This window comes from Lactuca serriola, chromosome 4 (assembly GCF_051521515.1).
Source record: "Lactuca serriola cultivar US96UC23 chromosome 4, Lser_US96UC23_V15, whole genome shotgun sequence".
Classification (NCBI taxonomy): Eukaryota; Viridiplantae; Streptophyta; class Magnoliopsida; order Asterales; family Asteraceae; genus Lactuca; species Lactuca serriola.
Window position 1 is genome coordinate 98,247,334 of NC_136411.1, and position 20,455 is coordinate 98,267,788.

The window sequence follows — 20,455 nt, forward strand, 5'->3', positions numbered from 1 at the left end:
AGGCTGTCACATCAAAACGATTTTTTTTTGAGATTTTAATTTGAAGTTAATTTTAGATCTCAGAAGAAAATAGAATTGATTGATTGACCTTTACACATCGTCGAAGTGCAAAATCCAAACCCCATCCGTGCACCAAATCATTCTATAACAACATTATAAAACCAATAAACCATTATTGTTAATGTCTTGTTAAAATATAAGCTGACTATATTTTTTTTTATATATCTTTACCTAAATCAAATGCCACACACACCTCCAATGCATGAAAAGACATGAGAGGAAGATAAAAGTAGCAAAAATGAAGATATGGTGATGGACATGTGGTAAAAAAATATTGTAACTTCCATAAGAACCATGAAAGCAAACTATGTGTACATTTAAAAGACACTTCTTTTACGTGCTCTTATTTCATTCACAATTTCAGTTTATAATAATTGTCAAATAAACAGTTAACTATTATTCAGAATTATTTTCAGACAAAAGGGTAAAACAATAAGTTTTTTTCTTCATATTTTCATTTAAACCAAAAAAGAAAAGTCTTTTTATCAATTACTTTACCCATACATTACTAGCGGAGAAAAAAAAACATCCCCTAAAAGTCCATAACAACAATTTCAATTTCAACACACAAGAATCTTGGAATTTTGTTTTTTAATCTCATAAATAAGTAAAGAACTATATTTTTTTTCTTGGCAAAACAGCGTTGGTTTTTTCTTCAAATAACTGAAACTTTGTGTTTACAAAATACCATTATTTTAATAGTTTTCAACAGTGTTTGTGAATAAGAAAAATAAATAGTTGGTTACCAGTTTATGACATCTAAACCTGTTAAAAATACGATCAGCCAACGACACTAGTCTTGGCTGCAAGATAGGTGAGAGACTATTTATGGTAATTAATCCCAAGTTGTTTATACTTTTTAGTAAAAGTCACAACATCAATCTCCTTTCCAAGAAGTTGTTCATGTAGCATTTTTGATTCCTCATCCGTTTTATTCATACACTCTGAAATAAAATCAGCGACAATATATCATCAGAATAATTCCCAAAAATGACAAATAATCAATTTTAAAGAAAATATATATTTATTATACCTTGTAGCTTGTTTAGCAAGGAACCCGGGGAGTAACATTGAAGGAGTTGGGTTTTTTTTCTTGAGCTCATGTAACTTTTCTTGAGCAGATGCTAATTCCATTGTTCGTATGATCATACAGTGTAACACCACATTAAGTTAACAAAAAGGAATCGGAATGGAATCTGTTGAAGGAATTGGAATTTGAGGGAATAAAGGAAATGTGTTTGGTTGGTTGGTTGGATGGATGGAATAAAATTCAACAATAAAATTGAATGATTTGTAAGTTTTATTTTTTCTATATTTATTATTTCAATACATGTAATGAGGGTATTTTGGTCTATTATTAAAAAAAAAAGAATGGAACTGATTTCCATTGATTTAGCAAAACAAACATGCAATGATGGAATGGAATCTGGAATTCCAGTTATATGAGTTTTAAGTGCCCTGAAAAACTCACCTGGTTCCTTAATTTAGTTATCTGGGGTTCTTATTCCATGTTTTCTCCTGCATAACAAACATATCATAAAATTATTCGTATATTATTCAAGGGTATTTCAGACATTTGGTAAATAAATCCACGGTCAAATATTCAATGGAGTAGATTATCCAGATCATTTTTTTTGTTATTTTTACTTTATTTCAACTTTATTTAGGTTACAAATTTGATAAAAAGGCTAACACATCAAGTAAGAAACTTACTAGCAAGTTGCAGGGTTTCTTTCTTAAGCTCATCTTGTACTTGGTTAAAAAAAAAACATATATATATATATATATATATATATATATATATATATATATATATATATATATAAAAGAGAAAGTTACAGGAATTAGCAATGTACTTGATCTTTTTACTAATATAGGTATTGTTATTCCTCATTATTTGTCCAATATATAAAGATAAAAATAACTGGAAGACTATATCAAAACATCAAGAATTTAAGAACTTGTGATTAAATAGATAAAAGTTTGTTGGTTAAAAAAAAGAAAACATATATATATATATATATATATATATATATATATATATATATATATATATAAGAGAAAGTTACAGGAATTAGCAATGTACTTGATCTTTTTACTAATATAGGTATTGTTATTCCTCATTATTTGTCCAATATATAAAGATAAAAATAACTGGAAGACTATATCAAAACATCAAGAATTTAAGAACTTGTGATTAAAAAGATAAAAGTTTGTTGCTTAAATTATTTAGAGTTCTTACAGGATCAATTGAAAGCAAGAACTGTTGATAGGCTCCTTGGTTAAATAAAAGTGTCTGTAACTCATCAATGCTACACCAATCATATAATGCAAAGATTAAATACACAAAAATTCAAAAAAGAAATAGAAAAATGATGGTTGAAGAATATTAACATGTTTGAAAGGAAGGGTACCTTTTGTCTTGCAGATATCTAGCCATGGTATAGGTGATTAAAGCCACTACTAGAAAAACAGCCTTGTACGACACTCATTGCGCGTTGTAAAAGGCTCAGACGACGTGCAAATGCGCGTCAAGGAAGGCCATGTCATAAAGAGAGACGACGCGCATTTACGACGCTCATTTACGACGCCCAATTACGACGCGCGTTCACGACACGCAATGCTTCTCAGGGAAGGCCCTGTCATAAAGGAAGACGACACACATTCGCGTGTCGTAACCTTACGACGCGCGTGTTAATGACACGCAATGCGTATCAAGAAAGCCCCTGTCAAGAAAGGCCATGTCATAAATGAAGATGATACATATTTTTGCGTATCATAATTTTAAATGTTTAAAAAAATATTATTTATAGATTTACTTATTTTCAACTTAAATTTGTATATAATGTTTTATAATAGAAAATAAAATATCATATACAAAAAATAGAATTCATTGCATCATGTTAAAAAATTGTAATACATTGGTATTAAGGGGATCCGATTGTACATTGTTATTAAGAGGTTTTCCCTAACTATATAACCTAATACTACATTGCTGTTAAGGAACACCTTCTTGTTTCTACTTATTGTTATGCTTTTTTGTCCACATGATACCTGTTTTCATCATAACACATTAGTATTCAGAATGCTTTCAAGCATCAACAATCTATGTTATAAAATATTAAAATTTAATACAAATATAGTAAAATACCTTTTTCCAATAATTCAAGGTTGAATACAACCCATACCTATATAGAATATTAAAATTTAATACACATGTTGATTAAAAAGTTAATATGAAAGAGTGAAATAGTAAATACATTTTTCCAATTGTCATTGCAGCAATTCAATACGACCCATACTTGTATAAAGAAACATGGTGACATACAAGGAAAAATCAGTGCAAAATGGTATGATGGGTTTTGTTCGTCTTCAATTGGGAATTCCTTGTTTTGGTATTTTTTATAAAATTTCTGCATAAAAATAAAATCTTTTCCATTTTTTGGTGAATGCAAGACTTAAAACTATCCGATTTTTTTTATCTACTTGAGTGGTGAATGTTGCTTATTATCTTTATGATGGCGATAGAGAAGTTTTTAAAGTTGTCAACTTTTTTTAGAGCTTTGATTTTGTTGGATTTAATAGATCAGATACCTAGGGCCACCCCTACAATTCCTAGAATGTTCCAAAATATGTTCCCGTTAGCAGCTGGTCAGGTAATAAGTTTAAGATTGTATGTTATTTTATTATTATTATTTTTTTTATACACATTGGCTATTTGCAATTTGGAGCTCTTCCTGTTATGCCAGTTCAAGCCGGAGAAAAGCTAACCTTATCAGTCAAAGGTTCTCTGCCCCAAGGCTGATTATGTTCTATGTACTCAAATAACAACCTACTCTGAGTGGTGGCAGAATCACTATCATCACTAGACATTATTAAGCTCACATACTCTTCTCATGTTGTCCAAAACCTGAAAATTGATTATTATAAACTTGTAAGAAACAAATTCATATTGATTACAAGTAATGTACATTATACAATCCTTGTTTATGCCTCTAGCTTGTTTGAGTCACCAGTAAGAATGACATGTGCATTTTATTTTGCAGCAATTAAACTAGGTAGTGATATTCTAACTCCAAGCTACAGATAAACGTTATGTTGAGATTGAATAATTGATAATCAATTAATGATAAACAGAACACATAATGAATCATGATTTATCTAAAACAAACAAGCTAAAATGGTGTAAAATGTTTATTTTTAACTTTGTTGGTTAAACATTAGTGACTTTAACATTTTGTGACCTAACTTCCCTTGTATATAATTGTTTTTTGGTTGAAAATGAGTGACTTTAACAGTTGGTGACCAAATTGCCCCTGTAATTCATAATTTCAAAATAAATAACCAGAAAACATTGACATCATTTTATTTAGACCAAAACTATTTCATTCTAACATTCTAACATTCTAACATGATTTTCAACTGTATGCATATATGATATACCTTTGAGACTTTGTATGCATATATGATATCTTACTATGTGACTTTTCTTTCCATCTTTTATATATTCCTGTTTTATTCGCCTTCCCTTTTTTACCACTCTCTGTTATTATCTGTATATACACACAAGTAAATTAAATAGTACAAACATATTTTTAGAACCAAAAATTGATAAAAAATAAAAAATAAAATTATGTTTGAAAATACCTTCCTATCAGCTGACACACAGTCACCGTTGTTCAACTTGACATACTTTTTACTCCACTGTCATCATATATATAAATAAATTAAATATAAGTAAAAAAGTGGAATAATAAATATATATACATAATTAAAAAAAAGTCAAACCTTATCCCAATGAATGAAACGAGAATTTTTGCTTTTGTAATCCACCACTATCATCTGCAGCTAAGTCAAGAACAGCAGACTCCAACCAATTTCATCAATCAATACAAAATTTTAACTTTATATCATCATAATACCAACTTTTTTGTAAAAAATGATCACAAGTTCAAGTCTCCTGAGATCTAGTTATTTACAACCAATCCTACGGCTCAATGTATGAAAAATAACAGGTATAACAAACTCTTATTAGTATTAAAAATTTATATAAAAAGGAATAAATCTGTTTTCTTTTTGCCGTTTAAAAGGATTAAAAAATAGTTGTTGATGCTTATCATACCAAAAGTCCAAAACTTAGTCAGTATGCTTTCGTTTTGTCGTTAAATAACTAACTTTCTGCACCAAATCTTATCAAAATGCACCTGCTTAGACCACTAGATAGTCCCTCCTCATCTTGTTTCTTGGAAGCTTTTTTCCAGTCATTGCAAGATAATCTTCTTCAATCTCTTCTCTAGTAAGCCTGATCAATAATTTTGGTTTCTCATTTTTTGGATCCTCACTCATCTTGTCCTTAGAAACCGAGTTTTCACCTTCTGAAGGGACCTTAGAAGAGGAACCCTTGGATTAGGGGTGTGCAAAAAAACCGCAAAACCGAAAAACCGATCTGATCCGGTCAATCCGAAACCGAAAAAACCGAAACTGAAAAAAAACCGTAACCGAAAAAACCGAAACCGTAAAAACCGACTCTCTACGGGTCGGTTTCGGTTTCGATATTTAGATATCCGTGGATACCCGAACCGAACCGGCGCGTATATATATATATATATATATATATATATATATATATATATATATATATATATATATATATATATATATATAAGTAAATAAAATACTAATCAACATTGTTTGGAATGATCCCTGTGATACTTCGCAGTGGCCAAAACAAAATTTAATTGACAATTTTCAGTTTCACGTTCTATATTGATTTTTTTTTTCTTATTAATTTTATTAGTATATTTATTATATAAATTTAATAAATGATATTTGAATTTTATATTTTCTTTTTGACCTTGTGAGTTACTACTTTTAGAAAAAAAAAATTGGTCGAAATAGAGTTTATAGCTTTGATTAAATTTGATTTTTTTATTTAGCGGGTATCCGTGAACCGAACCGTGGTTACCCGCCTTCACACGGTTCGGTTCGGTTCGATTTTTTGGCCAATTCGGTTCGGTTTCGGTTAGTGCACATGAGGTACCCGCCCTGTGGTCATGGTTCATAATTTTATTACTATCCGAACCGAACCGCCCCGTGAACACCCCTACCTTGGATCCATGGTTACCAGCCGAATTAGGCTCCTTTATTTTGGCTAGTTTAGACTTAATATCAACCTCAGTGGATGTGGAGTTGCTGCTGTGCTTCATGAACCGAGGTTGCTCGGAGACAAGTGGTGTTCTCATGGGTGCACCCCTTGGGAGTTGTTGGTTTTTCTCCTTACTAGTCCACTTCAATTCATCTGGCATGTTAAATTAATGTAACTTCTTGTTAAAGCTTCAGGTAGGCATTTTGTTCTAAAACATGAAAAGTAGAATCAAGATACAAACAATACAATGGAAAATGTTACAAAATAAAGCTACTATTTCTGTAATTACAGTGCTATCTACAAAACCAATATATAGTTTTCACTTTTCAGTTAAAAAAATCAAAAATTATTGAAATTAAACACTAATTTAAAGATATCAATCATATTATTATACCGATTGATAGCTGAGTGACTCCAAGTTGAACTTCAATGGAAGATCGCCCAAGCCATACAACAGAACCACCCATTTTTAGATCACCATCAACACTAATTGTTTTCTTGAGAACCATTTTGTCAACAGATGCAGTAACCAGTAATAAGGGCCTTGTCATGCTATACAAAAAGAAAGAAACTTAATTATATTAACAAATTGATTAATGTTGTTAAAACTGTGTGATGGAATGTAAGGGTAAAATGGTCATTTATTTTCATTCAAGCGGTTTATTCGGTCCAGAAAAGTGAACAGAAACAGACCTTATGAGTTATGAGTTATGTATGAAGCACTTTATCAAATTTCGAGGGTGGACCCCGTCTTCAATGAATGGTTTTGCCTCCTTCAAGAACTCACCAGCAAGAAGAACTACTGTTGTGGTTCCATCACCAGCAAGAAGAAGAAAGGTTAAGTTCATGTAGGATGTTTCCAGTGAGATGTGAAATTAAAGACTTGAGCATAGAAACTTGTTTTAGGTTCTACAGTTTCCAGTGAGATGTGACATTCAAGAAGAACTCACCAACAAGAAGAACTACTGGGGGTTGCCTTACCTTAGAATGGAGATGTTGAAAGGAGTTGGTGTTCACATTTGTTAAAGACTTGAGCATAGAAACTTGTTTTATGTTCTACAGTTTTCTTGGTTGGATGGGGGTCTGAGTTCACTTGTATTTTAAGTTAGAGCCAACCACAGTGCATGTTTTGAAGGGAACACAATATTTCTCAACAATGTCCCTTTAGTTAGGCTCCATACCTGCAATTTAAAAAAAATTCATGAGGGCATTCACGTCTTTTCCGAATATTTATGCAATATGTACCTTGCAAGTACGATCTAGAAAGGCAGATAAGATAATTGCATGGGATCCTCCATAGCCCGTGACAATGTCAGTTACAGGTAAAGCATGACCAGTGAAACTGTATTCATACAGATGTCCTGCTCTCTGTTGTCCTTCCTCATCAAATATCCTGATCACAAGATGAAGAAAATGAATTATAGTAATAAACGCTAAAATTGCAACTCATGAATGTAAAAGGGTAAATGAGTAATTATACATACATCAGAAGTGACCAGACTCTAACAGTTCCATCCTTAGATCCAGAAATCAAAAGTGACTGATCATTAGAAAAGACCAAGCAAGTAACAGGCCTATAGTGACCATGCCATTTCTTTAATAATCTACCAGTTGCAACCTATAATAAATCAAAAGAAATAAAGAAAAGACTTGTAATAAGATCAATTTTTTTATGATTTTTGCACAGATAGTTAATCCGATTATAAAAAAAAATAGTGAATTGTTGGAACCAAAGAGCAACAGTAAAACAGAATAACAAAGTTTTCAATATAATTTGAAGAGAAATTAAAAATCGGCAAAAGAACCATGTATTCTTTATGACTAGAAAACTGAAATGAATTTACAACTCACCTCCCACAAGTGAATATGACCTGAAACTCCTCCTACTATGTAAGTACCATCAGTATTGCAAGCAAGAGGATTGATTGCTTCTGCTGGAAAACTCTTAACTTCTACCTGAGGCTGCAAACAGCAAAAACCTGAACATAAGTGTCAAATTTGATATTTTTTAAATGAATAAGTTATGAACTACATAAATAGTTATATAGTTTAATGTAGTGAATGTTGGGTGATTGAACTCCTATTAGAATCTAGGCAACAGGAAATAATTAAGAATTAAGCTATAATATTTCCCTTGCAATTCCTCTGTATGTTGAAAACCTAATGGAACTAGTATATTTACGTAGTTGCTTCTGTTATATTTGTATTTATAACTTCTACTTTAATTAGTTTATTTATTTATTTATTATTATTATTATTTACAAAATTAATAAGATTGTCACCAAGTAGATACCTGGAACCATCTACATCCACCCTTCCATATGCTCTAGTAATAGACTACAAGTTTATGACACAATACATCAGTTAAAAATGAAAATATGTTGCCATTTTGTATATTTTGCCTCGAATATTAACATCAAATGATTAAAAGAGAAGAAAAGAAAATATTGTTTGAAGCAAATTGGGAAACTATCAACTGTCAAGTGTATCTTGGATCTTGATAGCCAGTTTATGCACCTCTTCCATAGGTTCCATTTGGATTGAAAGATAAATTCTGATATGAAGTTGGCCTCATAGGGGTAGAAGCAGTGCTCCCCTTCACACCATTTGGGTTTCCTTGAGTTGTGTCCAAAGATAAAGCAGGTTCCTCTTTAGTTGCTATGATCTCACCCTTTGGAGGCACAGGAGAGTAAGGGGTTGTAGGGGTCATAGGTGGGAAGTAAGAAGTAGGGTACTGGTAATGTTGGGCTCCATAGAGTTCACCATATTAACCTACTGTTGGCATAGGTGAGCCAGCAGGAGAATAAGGTCCATATGGTGCATAACCATGACCATAAACACCCTGTAATGAAACCAAAAACAATATACAATTATAAACATTTTTTCATGTCAAAAAATAGACAAAACTCACAGAAGGAAACAGGTTCTTACATGAAATAAATCAACTCCATCAGGATTCACATATCTTGAGTAGTCATCCCAATCATTGGTAGTTCTATCATAGCCTATACAACAGAAAAGGGAGATTGAGCAATTGCAGAAAAGGGAGAAAAGGGGTAGGAAGACTATACGCCATTGTTAATGTTTTATGATAAGAGATAAGCGAAAGAGAACTTACTGTGACTGGATTAATGGAGTATACACCATGGTTGGATCGATTATCTAACTTAGAACCAAAATACCACCACCACCGTTTCCGACGAGACAATGAGAGAAAGCATCTGGAGCGATCCCTTGTGAAGAAAGCTATGCGGTTACAGAGAGTCCTTGTTAACCGAATCCAAAGATTCCGTCAATGGCTCTATCGGGTTTGGTTAAAACCCCAGTTTGGGATGTGCTACATCTGGTTCATGAACTTGTCAAATCAATAGGGTTTTTTTTAATAAAAAATGAAAGGGGTTAATGGATTGGGATGAATTACCCGAACAGGATAGATGCTGAAGCGTTTGATGGTTTTGAATCATCGATGATTGTATCAAGTAGAAAAGTATCAGAATGGGATGCACAAGTAGAAAGTAGGGGAGAATGATATCGTACCTGAGAAAAGAAAGAAAAAGAAGGAGAAAAGGGGAGAAACAACGGATCCTATCTGATATGCGTAGAGAGTAGAAGTAGGGATCGAGTATGGAGGAGGAAATCACAATTGAAACCCATATAATTTTTACGGTTAGGGTTTTATAGAGGAGAAGATGAGAAGTTTCAAAATCAAAATTAGAGGTAAGAATAGAGGAGAAAGAGGAACATGTATCATGTATTTGACATTCTTGATGGAATCGTTGCTCTCGACCTAGAGAATGATGGTTTTTACGGTTAGGGTTTTATCATACGAACGTGAAGCATGAGCACCTGTGACATGAATGATTTGATCTCAATTGACATAAATACAAACATTAGCATATCATGATGGGGGGGGGGGGTTGTTATCGGTGTAGTGCGACAGGAAAGAATGCTTGGAGAAGATGGTCGGAGACACTTGGCGGTGCGAGATCGGAGGTTGGGTGGTGGTGCGATGCTGCTATGAAGACGAAGGCCTAGGGCTTTTTCTTGCTAATCGAAAGAGACGACGGGCTTTATTTTTTGGATCCAACAGGCGGGGTGAAATCCCGCCTTAAAAAACGCGTGTTTCATTAAAAAATTATAAAGTGACACACTTGGATGACACACATTTTATGATAGGCGCCCTCCGCATTTCTTTTTTTTTTTTCTTTTTCTGACACTAATTTTAGGGCACGCACAAATGCGTGTCCACTATCCTTCAAATTTTGCAAAACTGACATTATTTTTTAGGGCACGCACAAATGCGCGTCCACTATCAGCGAGTGTCATTGTTTGCGCGTCATTAAAGGGCTGTTTTCTTGTAGTGAGCCCATCATAAGTGTATCTTGGATCTTGATAGCTAGTTTGTGCACCTCTTCCATAGGTTCCATTTGGATTGAAAGATAAATTCTGATATGAAGTTGGCCTCACAGGGGTAGAAGCAATGTTCCCCTTCACACCATTTGGGTTTCCTTTAGTTGTGTCCAAAGATAAAGTAGGTTCCTCTTTAGTTGTTGTGATCTCACCCTTTGGAGGAGCAGGCGGGTAAGGGGTTGTAGGGGTCATAGGTTGGAAGTAAGAAGTAGGGGTAATGTTGGGCCCCATAGAGTTGACCATCTTGACCTACTGTTGGCATAGGTGAGCCGACAGGAGAATAAGGTCCATATGGTGCATAACCATAACCATAAACACCTTGTAATGAAACCAAAAAATGTATACAATGATAAACATGTTTTCAAGTCAAAATATAGACAAAAATCACAGAAGGAAACAGGTTCTTACATGAGATAAATCAACTCCATCAGCAAATCAGATGCTTCTGTACATAAAATTAAGGATAACTACTTGTTTATCAAAGAAACTGTTACCATCAACAATTGAATCATAAAACTCGTATCCGTACTGTTAAACTTAAAACCCTAAGAACCTGATGATATAAACCAAGATTCAGTGACAAAACTACAACATAGAACATTCTATTTATGCAGCAGGTGGACAATTACGTATAAAGATCGCACAGAAGCGTGATCTTCGAGAGAAACAAGAAACCCAGTTCAAATCGAGAGAAAACAATAACGAACCGTAAAGAAATTACTAGCAAACAGAGGATACATCGGTGCAGGAAGGAGGTGCGAATCTCAAATTTCTTGAGAGTTCTTGGAATTACCTGATACACATAGGGAGAAAAGGGGTAAGAAGACTATACGCACACATGTTCTGTTGACTTTCATATTAGCGATTACAAGAGCAAGAGCAATTCTGCATATTCGGAATTATGTTTCACCCCATTAAGTCGTTGTACTCTTCTTTGATCATGAAAGCAAGAGCAATTCTGCTATGAAGATGAAGGACCTAAGGCTTTTTCTTGCTAATTGGAAGAGGCGGGGGGTTTACTTTTTGAGATCCAATAGGCGGGTGAAATCCTACCTTAAAAACACGTGTTTCATTAAAAATTATAAAGCGACACACATTTTATGGAAGGTGGCCTCTGCATTTCTTTTTTTTTTCTTTTCTGACACTAATTTTAGGGCACGCACAAATGCGTGTCCTCTATCCTTCAAATTTTGCAAAACCGACATTATTTTTTAGGGCACACACAAATGTGCATCCTCTATCAGCGAGTGTCATTGTTTACCCTAGCCGCCAAGAAACCCTAACTTTCAGATTTCGATCCAAAGCATTTAGGGTTGCATGTGCACCATAGGAGTGTTATAGTGCTCAAAACCCAACATTATTAACTAGAGACTAGAGGAGTATCCCCAAAAATCAACTCATGAACAACCAAGTCAACATTGGAAACTAAAGTACGGTGAAGGATTGCTCCACGTAATCCTTTAAAGTCATATCATAACACCAATGAGAATTGTATCAAACATTTCTCTTCTCTCATAGCAATTTAGAGCATGGATGACTTCAACTCATTGGGATCTAAAAGGTTAACTGGTCCCATAAATTAGACAGAACAACATAAAAATCCTAGACACTCATAATATTTTTATTGGAGTGCTCAAATATCTATCTCAAACTATTACTACTTAGTAAATTAGACTGAGTGTACAATTTAACCAAGCGATCTCACACTTCTTTAGTTGTATAATATTTCACCAACTGGGCGTCAATGGATTAGATCAAAGAATTATTAACCCAAGTTATAAGTTTTGAAATATCATTCTTCGATGTAGCAAGAAAAGTTATGAATTTTTTTTGTCTTCTCATCATTAGGTTGACATGGTGTGCTAGTAAAACATCCCTACAAAACAAAACTCCAATAAACATAATTTTTGCCATCTAGTTAATGGTGTATGGTGTATGGGGTTCGTACATACATAATGACTATACGACATCATTAAGGAAGGCTTAGCCAATGCGGTAAGCCCATGATTAACCAGACCGACTTTCTTAAGTAGCCCATATCAACTAGAAAATCAGCAAGGTAATATCTTATATCAACAAATAATTTGTGCAACTACCTATGTGTATCTCGGGAAAACATGGAAAATACATTAATTATATTAGAGAAAACTACCCTTATAACCTCATGACAACATCATTACCCGGTTAAAAGCAATGACCAAGACTTTTTCATCCATGTATACATACCTCAACATATATCGGTAAAAGTGGAGAACACATTCATTAACAATTACGCAACTTTCATGTTTGATATCTAACTTAGGCATTGGAGAGCAATACATGGGTCTATCCGTCAGTAGTGCGTCCTAACCTAGTGTTCACTTAATTTGCAACATAACTTCCTCTGTAGCACCACAAAACAGACTCTCTAGTGCATGAATCGTTAGTCCGGGAAGCTACATAGCATCATTGGCATAATTTGAAATCACCATGCAAGACAAGCAAGTAGCTTCATGTCCCAGATCAGACTCACATTTTAGCCATATCAATCTAATTCCAATGTTCACCACAAACGCAACGATGTCACCAATTACCACCCCATCATTTCAAACAACACCCCTACTAACAATAACAAACATCTCTCAGAAAAACGTGCAACTTGATAAAGGAAAACAAAAACAACCACAAGTAGAAGCAAGGAAAGCCAGACAAACAAAGTTGATCATGATAGAAATAGCAAGTAGTTCTAGCACAAAGGAACCAAACACACCCAAAAGGTCATCCAAGTTAACTCCAATGGATAATGAGTTAAACATATAAGTGTTACCACCCCTTTTACAACAACCTCTAGAAACAACCACAATATCGACGCAACAAACTGTTCAACCATACATACCAATGCCACCGCCCTTCTTATACATGCAATAATAGAAATTTTGGCCACAACAATCCCAACAAACATATGTACACCAAGACATTTTTGGAAACGAAGCAAATACCATAAATACAATGGGCACAACAAGCAGCAAAAAACGGTACATCCCTAGAAATAAACAAAAACGTCAACCACTATCGTGTACAGAGATCGTATAATTCACCCTTCATAAGAAGTATTCGGGAATACTAAATGCTAGTGGGTATGAAATTACCTGAAATTTCAAAATATGATGGATTGGGCGATCCTAGTGATCATATTGAAAACTATTAATGAATAATGGATGCTTACTAAATGGATGAAAAATACTGGTGTATATTCTTCCCGACCACACTGTCAGGACCAACAAGGCTCTGGTATAAGAGCCTACCAATCAAAAGTATACACAACTTCAACCATGTGTGAGAAGAGTTTAGGATGAAAAAAGCTAGAGGATGAGTCATTACACGCCTTCGTGTATATATTCAACAAAGCAATGCTCAATGCACCAGAATAAGCAGACAACATCGTCATTGTACCTTTCACTTACGGACTACGTCCCAAATTCTTGTTCAAGAAACTGGTGGGAAAACCACCTAAGTCAAGGAAAGACATGATTTAAAGTGTTCTCTGTTTCATGAAGCAAGAAGAAGCGGCGTTCGAGAAAATAAAGAGTGATCAAGGGGATAAAATGTTCACTAAGAAAGACACTCGCATGCCATACATTAAACCGTCAAACCATGAAAACCAAAGATATTGTAACACCCGGATGCAACAATAAACAAGGTTCCCACAACAAGGGAGAAACTACCCATCAGCAAGTAGTGGAGGCAGAAATGAAGTGGCAATAATTGATGAAAGCAAGAAGAACGAAAAAGTAAAGCAAGAAGACATGTCGAATGATAGATAACACAACAAATAGTGTGCGTTCCATGACTCTACCGGTCATGATACCATTGAATGTACTATACTCAAAAGGGAACTAAAAACTAAAGTCCAAGCAGGGCAGCCGAGCGATATGATAAGAGGGTTGCACTCTAAATAACCAGAGAGTATCTTGTCGGTAGAATCTAAAATCAAGAGCTCAGGAAATAGCGATATTTTCATGTTCAGAAAACCTGAGAAATTAGGCGCAAGATAGGATTGGGAAGGAGACACGTTCATATATGATGGATGGGATTATCATAGCAATAATCATCAAGGACATGAACCGGTAGTCATTGGAGGATTCATAGGGAAAAAGTATGTAAGCGATATATATATATATATATATATATATATATATATATATATATATATATATATATATATATATATATATATAGGGAGTGATTCAAATGAGAACTAAAAAAGGTTAAGAACCGTAAGAACCTATAACTTTAGATGTTTATAAAGGGTTTAGGGTAACCCAAAACCCTAAACACTAAACCCTAAACCCTAAATCTTAAACCCTAAACCCTAAACCCTAACCCCTAAACCCTAAACCCTAAACCCTTTATAAACACCCTAAACCCTAAACCCTAAACCTTATACCCTAAACCCTAAACCCTAAACCCTTTATAAACATCTAAAATTAGAGGTTCTTACGGTTCTTAACCTTTTTTGGTTCTCATTTGAACCTTTATATATATATATATATATATATATATATATATATATATATATATATATATATATATATATATATATATGGACAATAACAACTCTACAAATGTTATTTACATTCACTATTACAGACAACTTCCAAGCCAAATACAAAAGAAGATAGAACCACCAGAAACACACCTCATAAGTTTCACTGCCCACAGTGTCTGGCCGGAAGGTATGATAAACCTGCCACCGATGTTAGTCGATTACAACAGTGGAAGGAACGAAAGCCGAGCTATAAGGTTTGTTGTTATTAATGCATCCTCGTCGTATGATGTTATATTCAGAAGATCAACAATACACAAATTTAGGGTCATCGTGCCCACCATTCACGGAGTGGTCAAATTCTACACGATGTCAAGATTCAGCACCATCCCAATAAAAGGGAAAGAAGGAAGAATAGAACAGAGTGACGACCAAGAAAGCGAAGAGAATGACCATCGAGATATCCTACATTTCCAACTTGGTCAGTCGTCAAAAATTAGACAGGTGAATGTACTACGCAGTAAAGATGATAGAAATCGGGAAGATAAACAACTGGAAAAAGGCAAAAAATTGGGAGGAAGATGGCAACCTAGAACAAGCAATTGCAATGTTAGCAAAAAGTACATTGTTTCTGATCGAGAACAAGAAGTCTCGGTCGCCATATGAGAATTCACTTAAGAAATGAAGGTGGCCACTAATAACAAAAGTGCGGCTCCCCACATACCCAAAGTTAAACAATTTGGGTAGCAAGTATTCGAGCCAAGCCAAGAGGGGTATAAATTATTCTCGATAAAATCAAGACAAAGATAGATTCAGAAGAAAAACAAAAAAAGGAAGCTAAGATAGGACGAAATCAATGCAAACGCAATCCAACCACCAAGACCAAGAGTCTACAAGCTATTTATACTGGAACAACAAAGCGAGATACAAAAGAAGTGGTCCCATCCACAAGAAAACACTCACAAAATGTGAAAACATTTACTATCGTACCATGGGGAAGGAAGAAGCGACACATCAAAAGAACAGACACATTTCCTGGAAACAAGTCGAGATGAAAAGAAGTCATGAGTCTAAAGCAACAGTCGCCAACCACATGTAGGACAAGTAAATAGAGCAGGAATAACATCATTAATCTTACTTATGCAAATATGTATAATTAAGTCACAAGTGACTATGTCTTTTATCAATGTAATGATGGTTAATTGGAAAAAAAGACGTGCACATAACAATCATTCATAAAATTTGATCGACCAACCGACTACTTTGATATTTTGGTCATAGAAACATTTTGAAAATGGCTATCCGGTTAGCCAAATATCAAACAATCATTCATAAAAGTAGATCGACCATCCAACTACATTGAAATATTGTTCATAGCAACATGTTGATCATGGCTACACGGTTAGCCAAATATGCAACAATCATTCATAAAAAATTGCTCGGATAGCTAACTACGTTGAAATTTTGGTCATAGCAACACGTTGACCATGGCTACCTGGTTAGCCAAATATAAAACAGTCATTCATAAAAAGTAGCTCGACCAGCCGACTACTTTGAAATGTTTGTCATAGCAACATGTTGACCATTGCTACTCGGTTATCCAAATATTCAACAATCATTCATAAAAAGTAGCTCAGTCATCCGACCACTTTGAAATTTTGGTCATAGCAACATATTGACCATGGCTACCCGGTTAGCCAAATTTACAATAGTTGTTCATAAAAAGAAGCTCCATCAACCAACAAATTAGAAATTTTGGTCAAAGCAACATATTGATCATGTCTACCAGGTTATCCAAATACACAACATTTATAGCCCAGCCAATTGAATAACTAGAAATTTTGGTCGAAGCAATTTGTTGATCACAGTTATAAGAATCAGTAAAAATGTGAATACCATGGATTCTCCAAATACATCGGCTTTTCAAATATTTATCTAGTCACATTAACACAAAAACCAAAGATATTTATCTAGCTAAATAAGTCTTTAGGGAGATTAACATGTTAAACATTGAGAAGATTTGACTAAAAGTCACAAACCAAATGGGACCACATCTTAGCAAGAACATGAAAAATATGCCTAATCTACAACTACCAGTAATCCAGTCTATTCAGTAACCCAAACGAAGAACGAAAATCATTCCCAAATCCAAGCAACCCAACCAAGCAAAAGCCATAAAAATACCCATCACAAACAAAAGAATAGCATGTGTAAAGTGTGAAGATAATTCAGAAACCTGATTTTATTCATAGTCATAACAGCAAAAGGAGAAATCAAAAGATCCGCAACAAGTCATTGTGTTTTATAAAATAAAAAAAAACAACACTAAGGAATTGCTAGCCCAAACATTATTAAATCATACCACATTGACCAACATCACCATACCTCAAACATCTCCACTATTTCCACCACTCGAATGGGCACCACCTCTTATGGGATTAACTATAAAAGTGTAACGTCCCAAAAATAATAGGTAAAAATTTCATTTTTCAAACAAACAAAATCATTCATTCATCTAAAAGATAATAAGAGTATAAAAATATTCTCAAAACATCATAGTAAGATCATAAAACAAAAAGTGTTGTGATACAACCATAGTCTTTCATAAATATGTTGTGATCCAACCGTAGTTTTTCATACAGGTGCTATAATCCAACCAATCTCTTTAATGCAATAGTCACAAAGAAAATCTAGCAACCTACATAGTATAGTGAGAAGAATCACCACACACTCGAATTGAATAAACCACAGATCGCAAAGATGTGAAACCGGTGCTACAACCTACCTATCAAAACACGTAAGGTCAAACCTTAGTCTACACTCTAATAATAGCAATTTGACCAATAGTTAACCAGGTTAAAGTAAATGGTCAGAGTCAATGCTAACTGATCTCCACGTCGTGCCCACCCATTGGCCACGTCGTGGCAACTTCATGACAAAGCAGTCATGACCAAACCAACCACCACATCATGGCAAGAATGTCGCCGCATCATGGCAACTACAAATGAACAACTTAATGGATTAAGTTCTTAACTCCTAATCCCAAGAGCTCTAAAGCTCAAATCTGAATCTCCTCAAGGTATTGATGGATAGAGTTTCCAACTTTATCCATTAAGACATACCAATAAGTAAATATATCTAATCCTAATTTCTTAATGGTTGTACCAAATGCATGGACAACAAACTAAGTCATGCAAGACCACTTTCCAACCAACACCATGGTCTAGAAGCCAATTGATGCACTCAATGGTATGGAGTTCACTCAAATTCCAAGGATAAGAAGATTAGGACCAAAAAGCTCATAAAATGGCCTAGAACAAGATCTAGAGAAGTAATGATCAAGGTTGAGACTTTATACCTCCAAAAGGTTAGAAATGTGATGAAGATGTTGGATCTAAGTCGGAACCAAGCTTAAAAGCAACAAGATGGACTCCTTCTTCCTTCAATCTTCACAAAAGTGGCTTCACACACTTAAAACACACATAAAGAGGCTAGGGTTTGGATGGGGATCGATTTCAAGGGATGGAGGCTGCCAAATGAGGAAACTATAAGAGTTAGTGCCTTTAAATAGGGTACAAATCCTGAATTCTAGGGTTTTGAACCCCAACTGCCACCACGTCGTGGCCAAGCCAAAACCCCAAAACACTTAGATCGAAAGTATCATACTTAGATATGGGTGTTACAAAAAGACCTAAGCTTAGCAACCGATCCCACCGGGAAGCCAAGCGTAGACAAATAATCTCCATAAAACAAGGTAGAAAAGGCATTTTCCATTTGCTGCAATTAGGTAGGGTCATAAAAGGGAATCTCACCCTCAACAAGACCAAGAGCATGCTCTTTGTTCATTAGCTTGCCACCTTGCCCCTTCCTAAACTCAATACATATCGACTCAAGTTCCCGGTTAGCATCATAGAATGAAGAATCATCAAGGACTCTATCAAAAACCTTTCCTATACACTTGAATAACCCCATCTTGTATCCTCTTCAAATTTTTGTACCTGACTAGTCAAACTGATTACGCTCGCTAGTAAGTTGGTATTCTTTAGCACCAAATCTCCAAGATCAATCTTTAGTTTACGAGCACCCATTTTTAGCATGGTTTCCTTATCATCATAACCAACTTTTCCAATTCCAATGAAGCTACATGAAACATCCCAAAAATCAAGGTAAAGTTTCATATTTAAACCTCAACCAAAACCATAATTGTTTGCAAAAGATTGTTTCAAAAGCAATAATCACAAATTAGAGTGTCTCCAGAATTCAATAACATAAAACCAAAAGTATGTGAATGATTACACCTTTGCTTTCACATTATCATCTGAAGTACCTGAAACATGAAACTTAAAAATTTAAGCCAATGCTTAGTGAGTTTTCCTAAATCGCATCAAACCCCTTGGCCATTCGAGGTAACTTGGTGATGATATCCATGGTGATCTGTTCCCCATTTCGACATAGGAACCTTCAAAGGCTGAAGATTACCATGCAGCCTTTGGTGCTCAACCTTGACCATCCGACAAGTCAAGAACCTCTCAACATACTAGTCGATCTCCCTTTTCATACACATGCACCAATAACTAAGTCGCAAATCCCGATACTTCTTGGTGGCTCCAGGGTGTATCGAAAATCTGGACTTGTATGCCTCCTCCAGCACAGTCTGTCTGATCCCATCAAAATTCGGTACCCAAACCTGACCACACCGAGTCAACAATCCATGAATGTCGGTAAAAAACCTATCAATCTCATCCCTAATTCGCTCCTGCTTCCAATTCTCCTTCTTGATTCCCTCAGACTGAGCCTCCTTAATCAAGTCTAGAAGTGGCGAAATGATAAAAATCCTCATACATAAGATCCCAACCAATGAACTAGCCGACTTGCAGCATAAAGCATGAACGACCAGATTCACTTTTCCCAGGTGATAAAGAATCTTGCAGTCATAATCCTTGACCATGTCAAGCCATCTACGCTGTCTCATATTCGGATTTGGCTGATCCATGAGATACCCCAAACTCTTGTTATCCGTGTAAATGGTATACCGGACTCCATACAAATAATGGCGCCAAATATTGAAGGCAAACACCACCCCCCGAATTCCAGATCATGCATAGGATATCGCACCTCGTACAGCTTTAGATGCCGAGAAGCATAAGCAATAACCTTCACTCGTTGCATAAGAATTGCCCCTAAATCTGTGATGGATGCATCACAATATACAACAAAATTCTCAACACCCTCAGTAAGAGTCAACACTAGGGCCTCACATAACTTCTGCCTCAGAGTCTCGAATACAGCCTGCTGCTCAGGCCCCTAGTGGAATT

General features: G+C 35.0%; 1 protein-coding gene and 1 pseudogene across 1 annotated transcript; both read right to left on the bottom strand.

Moving 5' to 3' along the window:
* Positions 1–840: 840 nt before the first annotated feature.
* LOC145098650 (vacuolar protein-sorting-associated protein 37 homolog 1-like) lies at positions 841–2,500 on the bottom strand (annotated as a pseudogene).
* A 16,590-nt stretch (positions 2,501–19,090) lies between these two features.
* On the bottom strand, positions 19,091–20,133 carry LOC145098651 (uncharacterized). The gene is made up of 2 exons (XM_079036269.1): positions 19,679–20,133; positions 19,091–19,280 (listed from the first exon to the last, which is right to left on the bottom strand). Exons 1-2 carry the CDS (start codon positions 20,131–20,133, stop codon positions 19,091–19,093), a joined length of 645 nt encoding a protein of 214 aa, XP_078892395.1.
* Between the last annotated feature and the right edge of the window lie 322 nt (positions 20,134–20,455).

Bases quoted from the DNA above. Each gene is read 5' to 3' on its own strand.
- LOC145098651 (XM_079036269.1), bottom strand. From the start codon at position 20,133: ATGGATCAGCCAAATCCGAATATGAGACAGCGTAGATGGCTTGACATG. The intron at 19,281-19,678 runs GTATGTTGAGAG...TGTTTCATGTAG, and splicing joins ATGAAAAGGGAGATCGACTA to CTTCATTGGAATTGGAAAAG.